Source organism: Melanerpes formicivorus, unplaced genomic scaffold (genome assembly GCF_026170545.1).
Source record: "Melanerpes formicivorus ecotype bairdi unplaced genomic scaffold, bMelFor1.0.p_v2 SCAF_73, whole genome shotgun sequence".
In the NCBI taxonomy this organism is placed as follows: Eukaryota; Metazoa; Chordata; class Aves; order Piciformes; family Picidae; genus Melanerpes; species Melanerpes formicivorus.
In genome coordinates this window covers 2,528,008-2,541,349 of record NW_027142425.1, presented here as the reverse complement: position 1 = coordinate 2,541,349, position 13,342 = coordinate 2,528,008, and the positions used below count along the sequence as shown (strand labels likewise).

At 52.0% G+C, this 13,342-nt stretch overlaps 1 protein-coding gene across 2 annotated transcripts in view; it reads left to right on the top strand.

Moving 5' to 3' along the window:
• SLC6A14 (solute carrier family 6 member 14) overlaps nt 1-13,342 on the top strand; it is a 33,977-nt gene that overhangs the window by 4,516 nt on the left and 16,119 nt on the right. For both annotated transcript variants that reach the window (XM_068163637.1, XM_068163636.1), the window contains exons 3-6: nt 1,344-1,475; nt 3,321-3,482; nt 6,678-6,813; nt 10,841-10,973. In XM_068163637.1, coding sequence (XP_068019738.1) covers nt 1,344-1,475; nt 3,321-3,482; nt 6,678-6,813; nt 10,841-10,973 — 563 coding nt within the window. The remainder of the gene's footprint in view (nt 1-1,343; nt 1,476-3,320; nt 3,483-6,677; nt 6,814-10,840; nt 10,974-13,342) is intronic.

Here is a 13,342-nt window from a genome sequence, read left to right as displayed (position 1 = left end):
ATGAGGTCACCTGGGAGCCTTCTCTTCTGCAGACTGAACAGCCCCAACTCCTTCAGTCTGTCCTCACAGCAGAGGTGCTCCAGCCCTCTGACCATCCTTGTGGCCCTTCTCTGGACACCTTCCAGTACCTCCAGATCCCTCTTGCAATAGGGGCTCCAGAACTGGAGGCAGTACTCCAGGTGGGGTCTCAGCAGAGTGGGGCAGAGGGGGAGAATCACCTCCCTTGCCCTGCTGGCCACACTTCTCCTGCTGCAGCCCAGGATCTGATTGGCTTTGTGGGCTGCAAGTGCACACTGAGAGCTCCTGGTGAGCTTCTCCTCCCCCAGCACCCCCAAGTCTCTCTCCTCAGGGCTGCTTTCCAGCCAGTCCCTGCCCAGCCTGGATTTGTGCCTGGGATTGCCTTCACCCAGGTGGACACAGGAAATAGCCTGTTTCATACCCATAATATCCTGCTCCCTATAAATCCCTCTGCAAAGTCCTTCTCCTCTTTCTTCCCTCTCTGCTCCCATGGGAGATGCTCCCTATCAGGTAACGCTGGGGGAGTGTCTCAAGGCCTCTCAGGCCTGGCTATGCCTAATGCCAGGAGGAGAAGGTGGGGAGAGAGTCTCAGACCTGGCCAGCCCGAGACCAGCCAGCAGGAGCAAGGAGGGGAAGAAAGAGCCCTGGGGTTTTGGGTATACCCTCAGGTGGGGAGAAGGGAAGTGTTGGGAGGCTTTTGGGTGTGCTGCAGGGGACTCTGTGTGCTTTGGGATTCTTTTGTCACTGCTTTGTGGCTTCTGTACAGCACTTCCTGCTTTCCATTTAAACTTGCCATCACTTCTGCATTCCATTTGTGTGAGGAGTGGCATTCTTTTGCCCCTCTCAGGGGCAAGAGAGGATCTGCCTGGCCTCAAACCAGGACAGCCTCACACAAAAGGTGTTCAAGAGGGGCTTGGACATGGCACTGGGGAGCCATGGTTTAGTAGTCACGAGGTCTTGGGATGACAGGTTGGACTTGATGATCTCTGAGCTCTTTTCCAACCTTCTTGAGTCTATGATTCTAACAGAGGATCTACAAACTGTGGCTCTTCCCCTGGGGTGCTGTTTGGCCTCATCCAAACCAATCTCTACATTCTGCCCAAAGCAAGAAACCCCCCAGAGTCCTCCCAGTTTTGGAGGAGGAGGAGGAGGGGGAAAGAGGAGTATAAAACGTGATAGAACTGTGGTGAGGAGGAGGAGGAGGAGGGGGGAAGGGGAAAGAGAAGTATAAAACGTGATAGAACTGTGGTGAATACTGAAACATGAGTTGTTTCCTCTGTGTGTGTGTGTGTGTTGTGGGTTTTTTATGTCCATTCTCTTTTCAGGTGCTTTTCTAATCCCCTACACCTTGATGCTGGCATTAGCTGGCTTGCCTTTATTTTTCCTGGAATGTTCCCTGGGGCAGTTTGCCAGCCAAGGGCCAATTTCTGTCTGGAGAGTGTTGCCATTGTTTCAAGGTTGGTATGGCTATGTTTCCTTGGCTCTGTTGGTTAATCATAACCAGCTGTGATTCATAGGTTCTTCACAAAATTACTCCTTCTGAGAAGGAGAGAATCCTCCCAGTGTTACAAGTATGAGCCCAGGGAGAGCCTTCCTTATTGTTCAGTCAATAAGCAGATGTGGGCTGGGAGTCTGCATCTGCTGGTGTGACAAAACAGGCTGGAGGGCGTCCCGGCTTTGGAAGGTGAGGTGCCACTTGTGAGAAGCAAAACAGCGGTAGTTTGCCTGTCCCTTGTGAGGGGCTGAATGTCATGGGGAAACTTCTGTGTTGGGAGCAACAAAGCACTCTGTGCTACTCACTCCTATCCCCCCAGGTCCTGCAGCCATGCATGTCAAGTGCTCTGTAATTGCTCTTGTTTGTCCTCTCTATCTACCAGAGGAACGAGGAGCTTTCTTTCTAATGCAAAGGATCTTACTTGCCACCTTCTCCAGAAACAAAAGGGATTACCAAGTGGTTTCTTGCCTCGTTGCCTACTCTTGTTGCCAGCCTCTGCTCTGCAGCACAAGTAGCCTTTCACGGGAGCGCTGTATTTGACCTTCAAAGTCTATAGACACAGCAAATCTTTGTCTGTGAAGATGTACATTTAACTCTGACCCCCGAGGTGACCGAGGCAGTTTGGCAGGCTCTCCCAAACGGCCAGAACAAAGCTCGTTCGAACAAAGGGGAAGAGCATTGCTCTTGGCACAGCTTTACTTTTCCCTGCTGCTGCTGCTGCTGCTTTATTGGCCAAGCTACTCGGTGGCAAAGCTGCTCATTACAGGGAGGGTTTTAAAAGCGTTGGTTAGTCCTGGCATAGTTCTTTTTATTATCATAGCATCACAGGATGGTTTGGGTAGGAAGGGACCTGTAAATTCCAACCCAGAGCCGCCTTCTGGGAATTCCAAACCCCATGGCTCAGCCTCCCTGAGCACCTCAGGGCTGGGCACACCTTTGCTGCTCACTGCTTGGGCTCCCACTTAAATACTGCAGGAGAATCACAGGTTCAACCTCCCTGCCCTGGGCAAAAACACCTTCCACTAGACTAGGTTGCTCAAGGTCTCATCGAAGCTGGCCTCCAGGTAAGAGACATCCACAACCTCCCTGGGCAACCTGTTCCAGTGTCTCACCGCCCTCACTGCAAAGAATTTCCTAACCTCCAGTCCAAATCTAACTCTCCCCTTGAGCTTATTTTACTAAGTAATTGAAGCTTCCCATCCAACTGGGAGAGAACAGAGTACTGAATTTCTCCTTTAGGCTCAGCCTTAGCATCTAGTTCAATTTTTCTGTAAGCCTGATTTAAACTCCTGTGTCAAACCCACATCTGAGGTGATCAGTTTGGATCTTAATCTTCCTTCACAGCTTTACTCCTTCCCAACTTTTCTGTAAGCCTGATTCAAACTCCTTTGTCAAACCCACATCTGAGGTGATCAGTTTGGATCTTAATCTTCCTTCACAGCTTTATTCCTTCCCAATTCTTCTGTAAGCCTGATTCAAACTCCTGTATCAAAACTACATCTGAGGTGATCAGTTTGGATCTTAATCTTCCTTCACAGCTTTACTCCTTCCCAATTCTTCTGTAAGCCTGATTCAAACTCCTGTATCAAAACTACATCTGAGGTGATCAGTTTGGATCTTAATCTTCCTTCACAGCGTTACTCCTTCCCTGTGGCTCCTGCTAAAACCCATTTAAAGCTCAAAGCCACCTCAGCTTCTTCCCAAACAGCGTTTTACAAGTCAAGGGAAGGTCACTTTTTGTTTTGCTTGATTTTTTTCCAAGCCAGCTCTGAAGTGATTGAGATCCTTTTGTCTTCCTCTTTCCTAGGAGTGGGCGTCACGATGGTCCTCATCTCAACGTTTGTGGCGATCTACTACAACGTCATCATTGCCTATTCTCTCTACTACTTGTTTGCTTCCTTTCAAAAAGTGCTCCCCTGGTCAGAATGTTTCTCCTGGGCAGATGAGTCCTGCAGCAAAACACGGTTAGGTACCGTACTTAACAGCTACACCTTCCTACCACTGCCTTGGATAACTCTGCTGGGTGCTGTTTCCTTTGGACTCAGGAATTACAAGGAGCAAAACAGCAACCTGTGGCTTAAAATGTCCCTCCTGGAGCAGTCTTCCACTAGCTGAAGGGGGCTACAAGAAGGCTGCAGAGGGGCTGCTTGCAAAGGCCTGCAGGAACAGGAGGAGGGGCAAGGGTTTGAAATGAGAGAAGAGCAGAATGAGATGGGATGTGAGGAACAAGTTCTGCACCATGAGGGTGGTGGAACACAGGGGCAGTTTGCCCAGGGTGGTGGTTGTGGCCCCATCCCTGGAGATATTCAAAGTCGGGCTGGACAGGGTTCTGAGCACCCTGATCTAGTGGAGGATGTCCCTGCTGACTGCAGAGGGGGTTGGACTGGATAAGCTTTGGAGGTCCTTTCCAACCCAAATCATTCTGTTTCTGGTTTTGTGATGCTTGGCTGCTTCCCTGCCACCAGTTCTGGGTGCTCCAGAGGGCTGGGCTGAAAGCTCTCCTTTTACAGGTTCACAGATTGCATTGGGTTGTAAGGGATCCTCAAAGGTCATCTTGTCCAAACCCCCTGCAGTAAGCAGAGGCACCTCCAACTAGAGCAGGTTGCCCAGGGCTTGCCCAACTAGATCAGTCTGCCCACATCAAGTCTGATGTTCAATGTCACCAGGGCCAGCTGGATCCTTTTTTTCTCCTGGCTGGACCCTTTTTTCTCCTTCAGAATGTAAGGTTTCTTCTAGAAACCCTGGAATAGAATAGAATACAGAATTAACAAGGTTGGAAAAGACCTCAGAAATCAAGTCCAACCTTCACACTTCACCAAGTGCCTCATCCAGGCTCTTCCTAAACACCTCCAGTGATGGTGACTCCACCACCTCCCTGGGCAGCCCATTCCAATGGCCAATCTCTCTTGCTGGGAAGAATTTCTTCCTCACTTCCAGCCCGAACCTCCCCTGGCACAGCTTGAGACTGTGTCCTCTTGTTCTGGTGCTGGATGCCTGGGAGAAGAGACCAACCCCCACCTGGCTACAACCTCCCTTCAGGGAGTTGCAGAGAGCAAGAAGATCTCCTCTGAGCCTCCTCTTCTCCAGGTTAAAAAACCCCAGACCTCTCCCCAGCTTTGTTGCCCTTCTCTGGACACCTTCCAGCAGCTCAACATCTTTCCTAACCTGAGGAGCCCAGAGCTGGACACAGGACTCAAGGTGTGGCCTAACCAGTGCTGAGCACAGGGCACAATGACTTCCCTGCTCCTGCTGGCCACACTCTTCCTGATGCAGGCCAGGATGCCCTTGGCCTTCTTGTCCCCCTGGGCACACTGCTGGCTTGTGTTCAGCTGCTGTCTACCACTACCCCCAGGTCCCTCTCTGCCTGGCTGCCCTCCAATCACTCTGTCCCCAGCCTGTAGCACTGCCTGGGGTGGTTGTGGTCAAGAATAGAATAGAATAGAATAGAGTAGAATAGAATAGAATAGAGTAGAATAGAATAGAATAGAATAGAATAGAATAGAATAGAATAGAATAGAATAGAATAGAATAGAATAGAACAGAACAGAACTGAATCCCTGGAAATACTGCATTCCCATTTCATCAGGCTTCATGGCTACACAAACTTGCCTGAAGCAAGAGCATTGCTACAGCTTTCATCTGGGGTTCTTTCAGTGCCTCTTGCCTCCCCCCTGTGGCTATGGCAATCCTGAGCACCTCTGAGGCAGTGGATTCACAATGTAGGAACTCTTTAGGACATACCTCCACACCATTGCTCTTGATGTTTGGCAGCAAGATATAGGGTGAAACGCTTGTTATCTCACCAGTTCACCCCAGTTGAAGGTAAAAGGTGAAGCTGATAAGGTAATTAGTAGTTAGGAGCTGGTGTTGCCAGGTAACCCCTGAGATTATCAGAATAACAGGGACAGCTTCCTGATGGTTTGTGTCATTTAAAGTATCAGTGTGATTGTAACTCACTCAACCAGATGCCTGAAAAGTCTCTTCTGAGATCCAGAGACCTCTCAAAATGAGGTTGAGATGCCTTATTTAACCAAAAGCTGCCCCTTGCTAATGAGCTAACTAAAACCAGCTGAGCTTAAAAGTTGGAAGTGCCAAAGACATGCAAAACTGAACTGGAGCAACTGCCCTGAAAGGGGCTCCAAGAAGGCTCTTCCAGCCAAAGCTGCTGTGGTGACCTTTACTCTTGTGTTCTTGCAAAAGAAAATCTCAACCCAAAGAAACCCAACAGTTCCCAGCACATCCCCACCCCTGCCACCACCTCCTAAGGAAAATTGAAGACCTCTCATGAGCCCTCTGCTAAAAATAAGGTGAAGCTGCTGGAGGATGGTCTGTGTGTAAGCCTAGTTTAGGACAAAGGTTAAGGCTTTGACTCTTCTCAGCTGGGATCGGGTTTTTTGGCAAGTGGTCTCCATGGGAAGTGAAAGGTGGAGCTGAGGACACCAGCTTCTTGGGGTTTTGATTTACAGTCAGCTGTGAAAAACCTCACAGCTGCAAGTGATAGCTCAGTTTTGTGTCTAAATGCTGTTAGTAGGCAAATTGTGTCATGGAATCACAGCATGGGTTGGGTCAGAAGGGACCTTAAAGATCATCTAGTTCCAGCCCCCCTGCCATGGGCAGGGACACCTCCCACCAGCCCAGCTTGCTCAAGGCCTCATCCAGCCTGGCCTTCAACACCTCCAGGCAGGAGGCAGCCACAGCCTCCCTGGGTAACCTGTGCCAGAGTCTCCCCACCCCCACTGTAATGAATTTCTTCCTCATCTCCAATCTCAGTCTCCCCTCTTCCACAGCTCAAAGCCATTGTCCCTCTTCCTGTCACTGCAAGCCTTTATGAAAAGTCTGAAAAATAGAATAGAATTAACCAGGTTGGAAAAGACCTTTGAGATCTTTGAGTCTAACCTATCACCCAGCACCATCTGATCAAATCAGCCATGGCACCAAGTGCCTCATCCAGGCTCTTCCTAAACGCCGCCTTGATGGAGCTTCTTCAGAAGCAGCTCATGAAAGAGCAGAGGGGCAAGATCAGAAAGTGGCTGCCCATTGGGCTCCCTGGGGATGGGAAGGAGAAGCTGTGACTGTTTGGAACCAAAGCTATTTGCTCTAAGAGCCTGGCTTTTGTCAGAGCCATCCCTGTGCTCCTCAACCCCTTTTGCTTGCTTGCTTGCAGTGAGTGGCTGCAACACGACCTTCGGGGGAGAAACCATTCATGCAAACTACTCCTTCGTCTCCAGCCACAACCTCACCTGCATGAATGATACCATCAGCTACAGACCAGGGCAGTTCCCCAGTCAGCAGTACTGGAAGTAAGTAAAGGTTGTCATGAAACTGCTAAAAATGCTTTAATTGTGCTCTGTGGTTTGGGAGGTTGGCAGTGTTGGGATCACTTCTGTCTCACATCTTCATTGATGAAGACACAGAGTGTGCCAGCAGTAAGTGAGGAGATGACACCAAGTTGGGTGGAGTATTGATCTTCATGAGGGTTAACAGAGGGATTTGGATAGATTGGGTCCATAGCCAACATTATCAGGATGAGCTTCAACAAGGCCAAGTGCCAGGTCCTGCTAGTGGGGCACAACAACCCCAAGAAATACCACAGGCTTGGGGCAGTGTGGCTGGAAAGTTGCTGGCAGAAAGGGACCTGGGGGTGCTCATGGACAAGCAGCTGAACAGGAGGCAGCAGTGTGCCCAGGGGGCCAAGAAAGCCAAAGGCCTCCTGGCTGGGATCAGCACTGCTGTGTCCAGCAGCAGCAGGGAGGGGATTGTCCCCTGGCACTCAGCTCTGGGCAGGCCACACCCCGAGTGCTGTGGCCAGGTTTGGGCACCTCCATCCAAGAGAGATGTGGAGGTGCTGGAACCAGGGCAGAGCAGGGCAAGGAAGCTGGGAAGGGCCTGGAGAAGAAATCTGATGGAGAGAGACTGAAGGAGCTGGGGATGGTTAGTGTGAAACAGAGGAGGCTGAGGGCAGACCTCCTGGCTCTCTACAGCTCCCTGAAAGGAGGCTGTGGAGAGGCTGCTGCTGGTCTCTTCTCACAGGTCATTAGTGACAGGACAGGAGGAACAGCCTCAAGCTGTGACTGGGCAGGGTTAGGCTGGACATTAGGAAACATTTTCCCCATCCAGAGTGGTCAGGGATTGGAATGTGCTGCCCAGGGAGGTGGTGGAGTCCCCAGGCCTGGCTGTGTTTGAAGGTGGTTTGGCTGTGTTGCTTGGGGCTATGGTTTGGGGGTGACCCTTGCAGAGTAGGGTTCTGGGTTGGACTTGGTGATGCTGAGGGTCTCTTCCAACCTGATTGTTTTGTTTCTGTGAGTCTGTGGTTGGTGTGCTCAGAAAACAGAAATAATCTTTGTGCATGGTGGAGTTTTTCCTCGAGGGCAGGAGCTGGAGAGCTGCATCTGGCTCCCATCTTTCACCCTCTCAGCTCTGCATAACCTCCTTCTTTTAAGCATCCTGAGCTGGTCTCCTTTGCAGCTTCTCCCCTTGTTCTCAGACATGCTTGGGGCTATGGTTTAGGGGTGACTCTTGTAGAGTAGGCTTCTGGGTTGGACTTGGTGATCCTGAGGGTCTCTTCCAACCTGAATGTTTCTGTGAGGCAGTTTGTGTCTTCTTTTGCTGTCAATCTAGCCAAGGCAGGTGGGGGTACAAATCCCTGTAGAGGAGACTTACAATTTAGGATGTGGAGGTGCTGGAAGGTGTCCAGAGAAGGGCCAGGAGGATGAGCAGAGGGCTGGAGCACCTCTCCTATGAGGACAGACTGAAGGAGTTGGGGCTGTTCAGTCTGCAGAAGAGAAGGCTCCCAGGTGACCTCATTGTGGCCTTCCAGGATCTGAAGGGGGCTCCAGGAAGGCTGGGGAGGGACTGCTCAGGATGTCAGGGAGTGATAGGACTAGGGGGAATGGAATGAAGCTGGAGGTGGGGAGATTGAGGCTGGAGGTGAGGAGGAAGTTCTTCCCCATGAGAGTGGTGAAGCCCTGGAATGGGTTGTCCAGGGAGGTGGTTGAGGCCCTGTCCCTGGAGGTGTTTAAGCCCAGGCTGGATGAGGCTCTGGCCAGGCTGATGTAGTGTGGGGTGTCCCTGCCCATGGCAGGGGGTTGGAACTAGATGATCCTTGTGGTCCCTTCCAACCCTGAATGATACTATGATACTGTGATGAGTCTGGGTCTTTACAAGAAGAACCAAACCAATCCACCAACCAACCAAACATACCAAAACCCAATCAAAACTACACTCCAACCCAAATTCAAACAAACTAATTGAAAACTGAGTCACTCTGTGGCAACCTGAAACAATACTGCAGCTTAAAGAAGTCCTCAGCTCTGGAGCCCTGCTCAGGACCAGTTTAGCATCTTTTGTCTATTGCACCTGCTTTTTGTCAGGGGTTCCTGTGCACCATTTCTTCAGCCTGCTCTGAATCTGGGCCTGTGGTGACACTGTCATTTTTTTTCTGCCCCATGCTTTCAATCTGCTTCATCTTCTCTGGGTTCTTGACAGCTGATTCTCCTCCCAGGCTCTTCTTTTGCCACCAGCATCTTGTAGTCAGTGCCCAAGAGCTGACGTAGCACAGAATCACCAAGGTTGGAAGAGACCTCAAAGATCATCAAGTCCAACCTGTCACCACAGACCTCATGACTAGACCATGGCACCAAGTGCCACATCCAATCCCCTCTTGAACACCTCCAGAGATGGGGACTCTACCACCTCCCTGGGCAGCACATCCCAATGGCTAACAACTCTCTCTGGGAAGAACTTTCTCCTCACCTCCAGCCTAAACCTCCCCTGGCACAGCTTGAGACTGTGTCCTCTTGGTCTGGTGCTGCTTGCCTGCCTGGGAGAAGAGACCAACCCCCACCTGGCTACAACCTCCCTTCAGGGAGTTGTAGAGAGCAATGAGGTCTCCCCTGAGCCTCCTCTTCTCCAGGCTAAGCAACCCCAGCTCCCTCAGCCTCTCCTCACAGGGCTGTGTTCAAGGCCTCTCCCCATCTTTGTTGCCCTTCTCTGGACACCTTCAAGTCTCTCAATGTCCTTCTTAAACTGAGGGGCCCAGAACTGGACACAGGACTCAAGGTGTGGCCTAACCAGTGCAGTGTACAGGGGCAGAATGACTTCCCTGCTCCTGCTGGCCAAACTCTTCCTGATGCAGGCCAGGATGCCATTGGCCTTCTTGGCCCCTGGGCACACTGCAGGCTCATGTTTAGGCAGCTGTCAATCAGCACCCCCAGGTCCCTCTCTGCCTGGCTGCTCTCAGCCACTCTGACCCCAGCCTGTAGTTCTGCATGGGGTTGTTGTGGCCAAAGTGCAGCCCCTGGCACTTGGACTTGTTGAATGCCATCCTGTTGGACTCTGCCCACCTGTCCAGTCGGTCAAGGTCCCTCTGCAGAGCCCTTCTGCCCTCTAACTGACCAACATCTGCTCCCAGCTTGCTGTCATCTGCAAATTTGCTGATGTAGGTAGGCCCTTATGGGACATGTGTAGAGAGCTGGGGGCTGGTGGACCTTAAAAGGAGAGGCAAACTGCAGCTAGCCAGTTGGGCAGTGGCAGCCATGCAGCTCTGACTGCAGGCTCCCAGAAGCTGCTGCTGCATCTTGTAATGGGCCCAGGTTGCATCGGGTTGGAAGGGACCTTCAGAGGTTGGCTTACCCAACCCCCCTGCAGCCACACAAAGTTTGAAGGGATCTGACTTTCCCTCCCAGTTCCCAGAATATTCCTGTCACTTACTTATTACTCAACAACTTTGTAGCAGTCAAGTTCAGAGTCACAGCTTGCTCTGGCTTGGAAGGGAGCCTCCAAGGGCATCTTGTCCAACCCCCTGCAGCCAGCAGGACAGCTCCAGCTAGAGCAGGCTGCCCAGGGACACAGCCAGGCTGAGCTTGAGTGTTTCTAGGGACAGGGCCTCAACCATGTCCTTGGGCAGCCTGTGCCAGTGTCTCACCACCCTCCCTGTGCAGAGCTTCCTCCTGATGTCCAACCTTACTCTGCCCTGCTCCACTCTCAAACTACTGCCTCTTTGTTTTATCACTCCCAACCCTTGTCAAAAGTCCCTCCCTAGCTCTCCTGTAGCACCCTTCAGGTACTGGAAGGCTGCTCTAACATCTCCCTAGAGCTTCCTTGGCTGAACAGCCCCAGCTCTCTCATCCTATCCCCATAGGGCAGGCTCTCCAGCCCTCTGATCATCTTGGTGGCCTCCTCTGGACCCTCTCCAGCAGGTCTATGTCTCTCTTGTGTTTGGGGTGCCAGAGCTACCTAAACCAGCTCACTTTCCTTCAGGATGTGGCTGAAGAGGAGGAGTTTGTGCTGCTGATGCTGTCCTCACACTGCAGTGTTTTGTGCTTGCAGCAAAGTGGCTCTGCAGCGCTCCAGCGGCCTGGATGAGACTGGGGACATCGTGTGGTACCTGGCTCTCTGCCTCCTCCTCTCCTGGGTCATTGTTGGAGCTGTGCTGTTTAAAGGAATAAAATCTTCTGGAAAGGTAAGGAAGGAAGGAAGGGAGTTAAGAAAAGCAACTAGCAGGGTTTTTGCTCTGATCCTGCCCTTCCAGTGTCACTGAATCAATCAGGTTGGAAAAGACCTCAGAGATCATCAAGTCCAACCCAGCACCATCTGATCAGCTAAACCATGGCACTGAGTGCCTCATCCAGTCTTTCTTTAAACACTTCCAGAGAAGATGACTCCACCACCTCCCTGGACAGCACATTCCCATGGCCAATCTCTCTTGCTGGGAAGAATTTCTTCCTCACCTCCAGCCTAAACCTCCCCTGGCACAGCTTGAGACTGTGTCCTCTTGTTCTGGTGCTGCCTGCCTGGGAGAAGAGACCAACCCCCACCTGGCTACAACCTCCCTTCAGGGAGTTGGAGAGAGCAATGAGGTCTCCCCTGAGCCTCCTCTTCGCCAGGCTAAGCAACCCCAGCTCCCTCAGCCTCTCCTCACAGGGCTGTGCTGCAGACCCCTCCCCAGCCTCATTGCCCTTCTGGACACATTTGAGCATCTCAACATCTTAATCTGAGGGACACAGCAGTCAAGGTGTGGCCTATGTCAGCTGGACTCAGGGAGGATTAACAGAAGGCAGGATGCAGTCCTAACCCCCTGCTCTCTACTGGGCTCTGCAGGAGGCTTCCTTTCTGCTCCTTGGCTTCATAACTGCTACACAGAATATGCTCAAGGTGCTGATTCCACAGCAATTACTTAACACCTGGGTGCTCCACCAGCACTGCCAGGTGCTTGGGGACCCTGCTGCCATGCAGGTGGTTCAGGCTGAGCTTTTTGGCAGCCTGCTGCGAGGGAGCTGTGCAGGTGTGGGCACACACCCTGGCAACACCTGGCAATTACCTGCTCCTCCAGCCCAGCTGGGCTGCTTGGCCAATGCAGCTCCAGTGCAGCACACAGATGTGTGCCTGCAGGTTCCTGCCAGGTTGTGAAATGGGGCTTGTGCCTAAGATTCCAAACTGCTCTTAGGGACTAGATCCACAGGTGCTTGTTTGCAGACTCTGGCTCTGCTGGGGTACAGATAATGATGATGATAATAATAGTAATAATAGCAGTAGTAGAAGTGTGTGGGGGTGGTGGTGTTGTTTTGTTTGTGTTTTCCTTCCTTGGATCCCTTCCCTCATTGTGCCATTCCATGCTTCCTCACTCCTTGTCTTCCTCTCCTCAGCATGGATTTAGGAGGGGCAGGTCCTGCCTCACCAACCTGATCACCTTCTATGCCCAGGTGACTGCCTGGTGGATGTGGGGCAGGCTGTGGATGTGGTTTGCCTGGACTGCAGCAAGGCCTTTGACACCATCCCCCACAGCAAACTGCTGGCCAAGCTGTCAGCCCCTGGCTGGGACAGCAGCTCTCTGAGCTGGGTTAGGAACTGGCTGGAGGCTGAGCCCAGAGAGTGGTGGTGAATGGTGCCACAGCCAGCTGGCAGCCAGGCACCAGTGGTGTGCCCCAGGGATCAGTGCTGGGCCCCAGCCTGTTCAATATCTTTATTGATGATCTGGAGGAGGGGATGGAGTCCATTATCAGTAAGTTTGCAGATGCCAGCAAGCTGGGGGCAGGAGTTGATCTGATGGAGGGTTGGAGAGCTCTGCAGAGGGACCTGGACAGGCTGGACAGATGGGCAGAGGCCAAGGGCATCTAAGTGTCAGGTGGAAATGGATGAGCTTTAAGGTATCTCCCAGCCCAACCTATTCTGTGACTCTGTGAATCTATAATCTGCATGGAAGTAGCAAATACACAGCCAGGAAAGTTGGAGAGGGTGATGTGAGAGGTCGCTGGATCAGGTCATTAAACATAATCAGAGAGTGCTATGTCCTGGTGCACTTTGGCCAAAACAGCAGCCCCAGGCAGTGCTACAGGCTGGGATCAGAGTGGCTGAGAGCAGCCAGGCAGAGAGGGACCTGGGGGTGCTGGTTGACAGCTGCCTAAACATGAGCCAGCAGTGTGCCCAGGGGGACCAAGAAGGCCAATGGCATCCTGGCCTGCATTAGGAACAGTGTGGCCAGCAGGAGCAGGGAAGTCATTGTGCCCTGTGCTCAGCACTGCTTAGGCCACACCTTGAGTCCTGTGTCCAGTTCTGGGCCCCTCAGTTTAGAAAAGATGTTGAGCTGCTGGAAGGTGTCCAGAGAAGGGCAAGGAGGCTGGGGAGAGGCCTTGAGCACAGCCCTGTGAGGAGAGGCTGAGGGAGCTGGGGTTGCTTAGCCTGGAGAAGAGGAGGTTCAGGGGAGACCTTCTTGCTCTCTGCAACTCCCTGAAGGGAGGTTGTAGCCAGGAGGGGGTTGGTCTCTTCTCCCAGTCAACCAGCACCAGAACAAGAGGACACAGTCTCAAGCTGTGCCAGGGGAGGTTTAGGCTG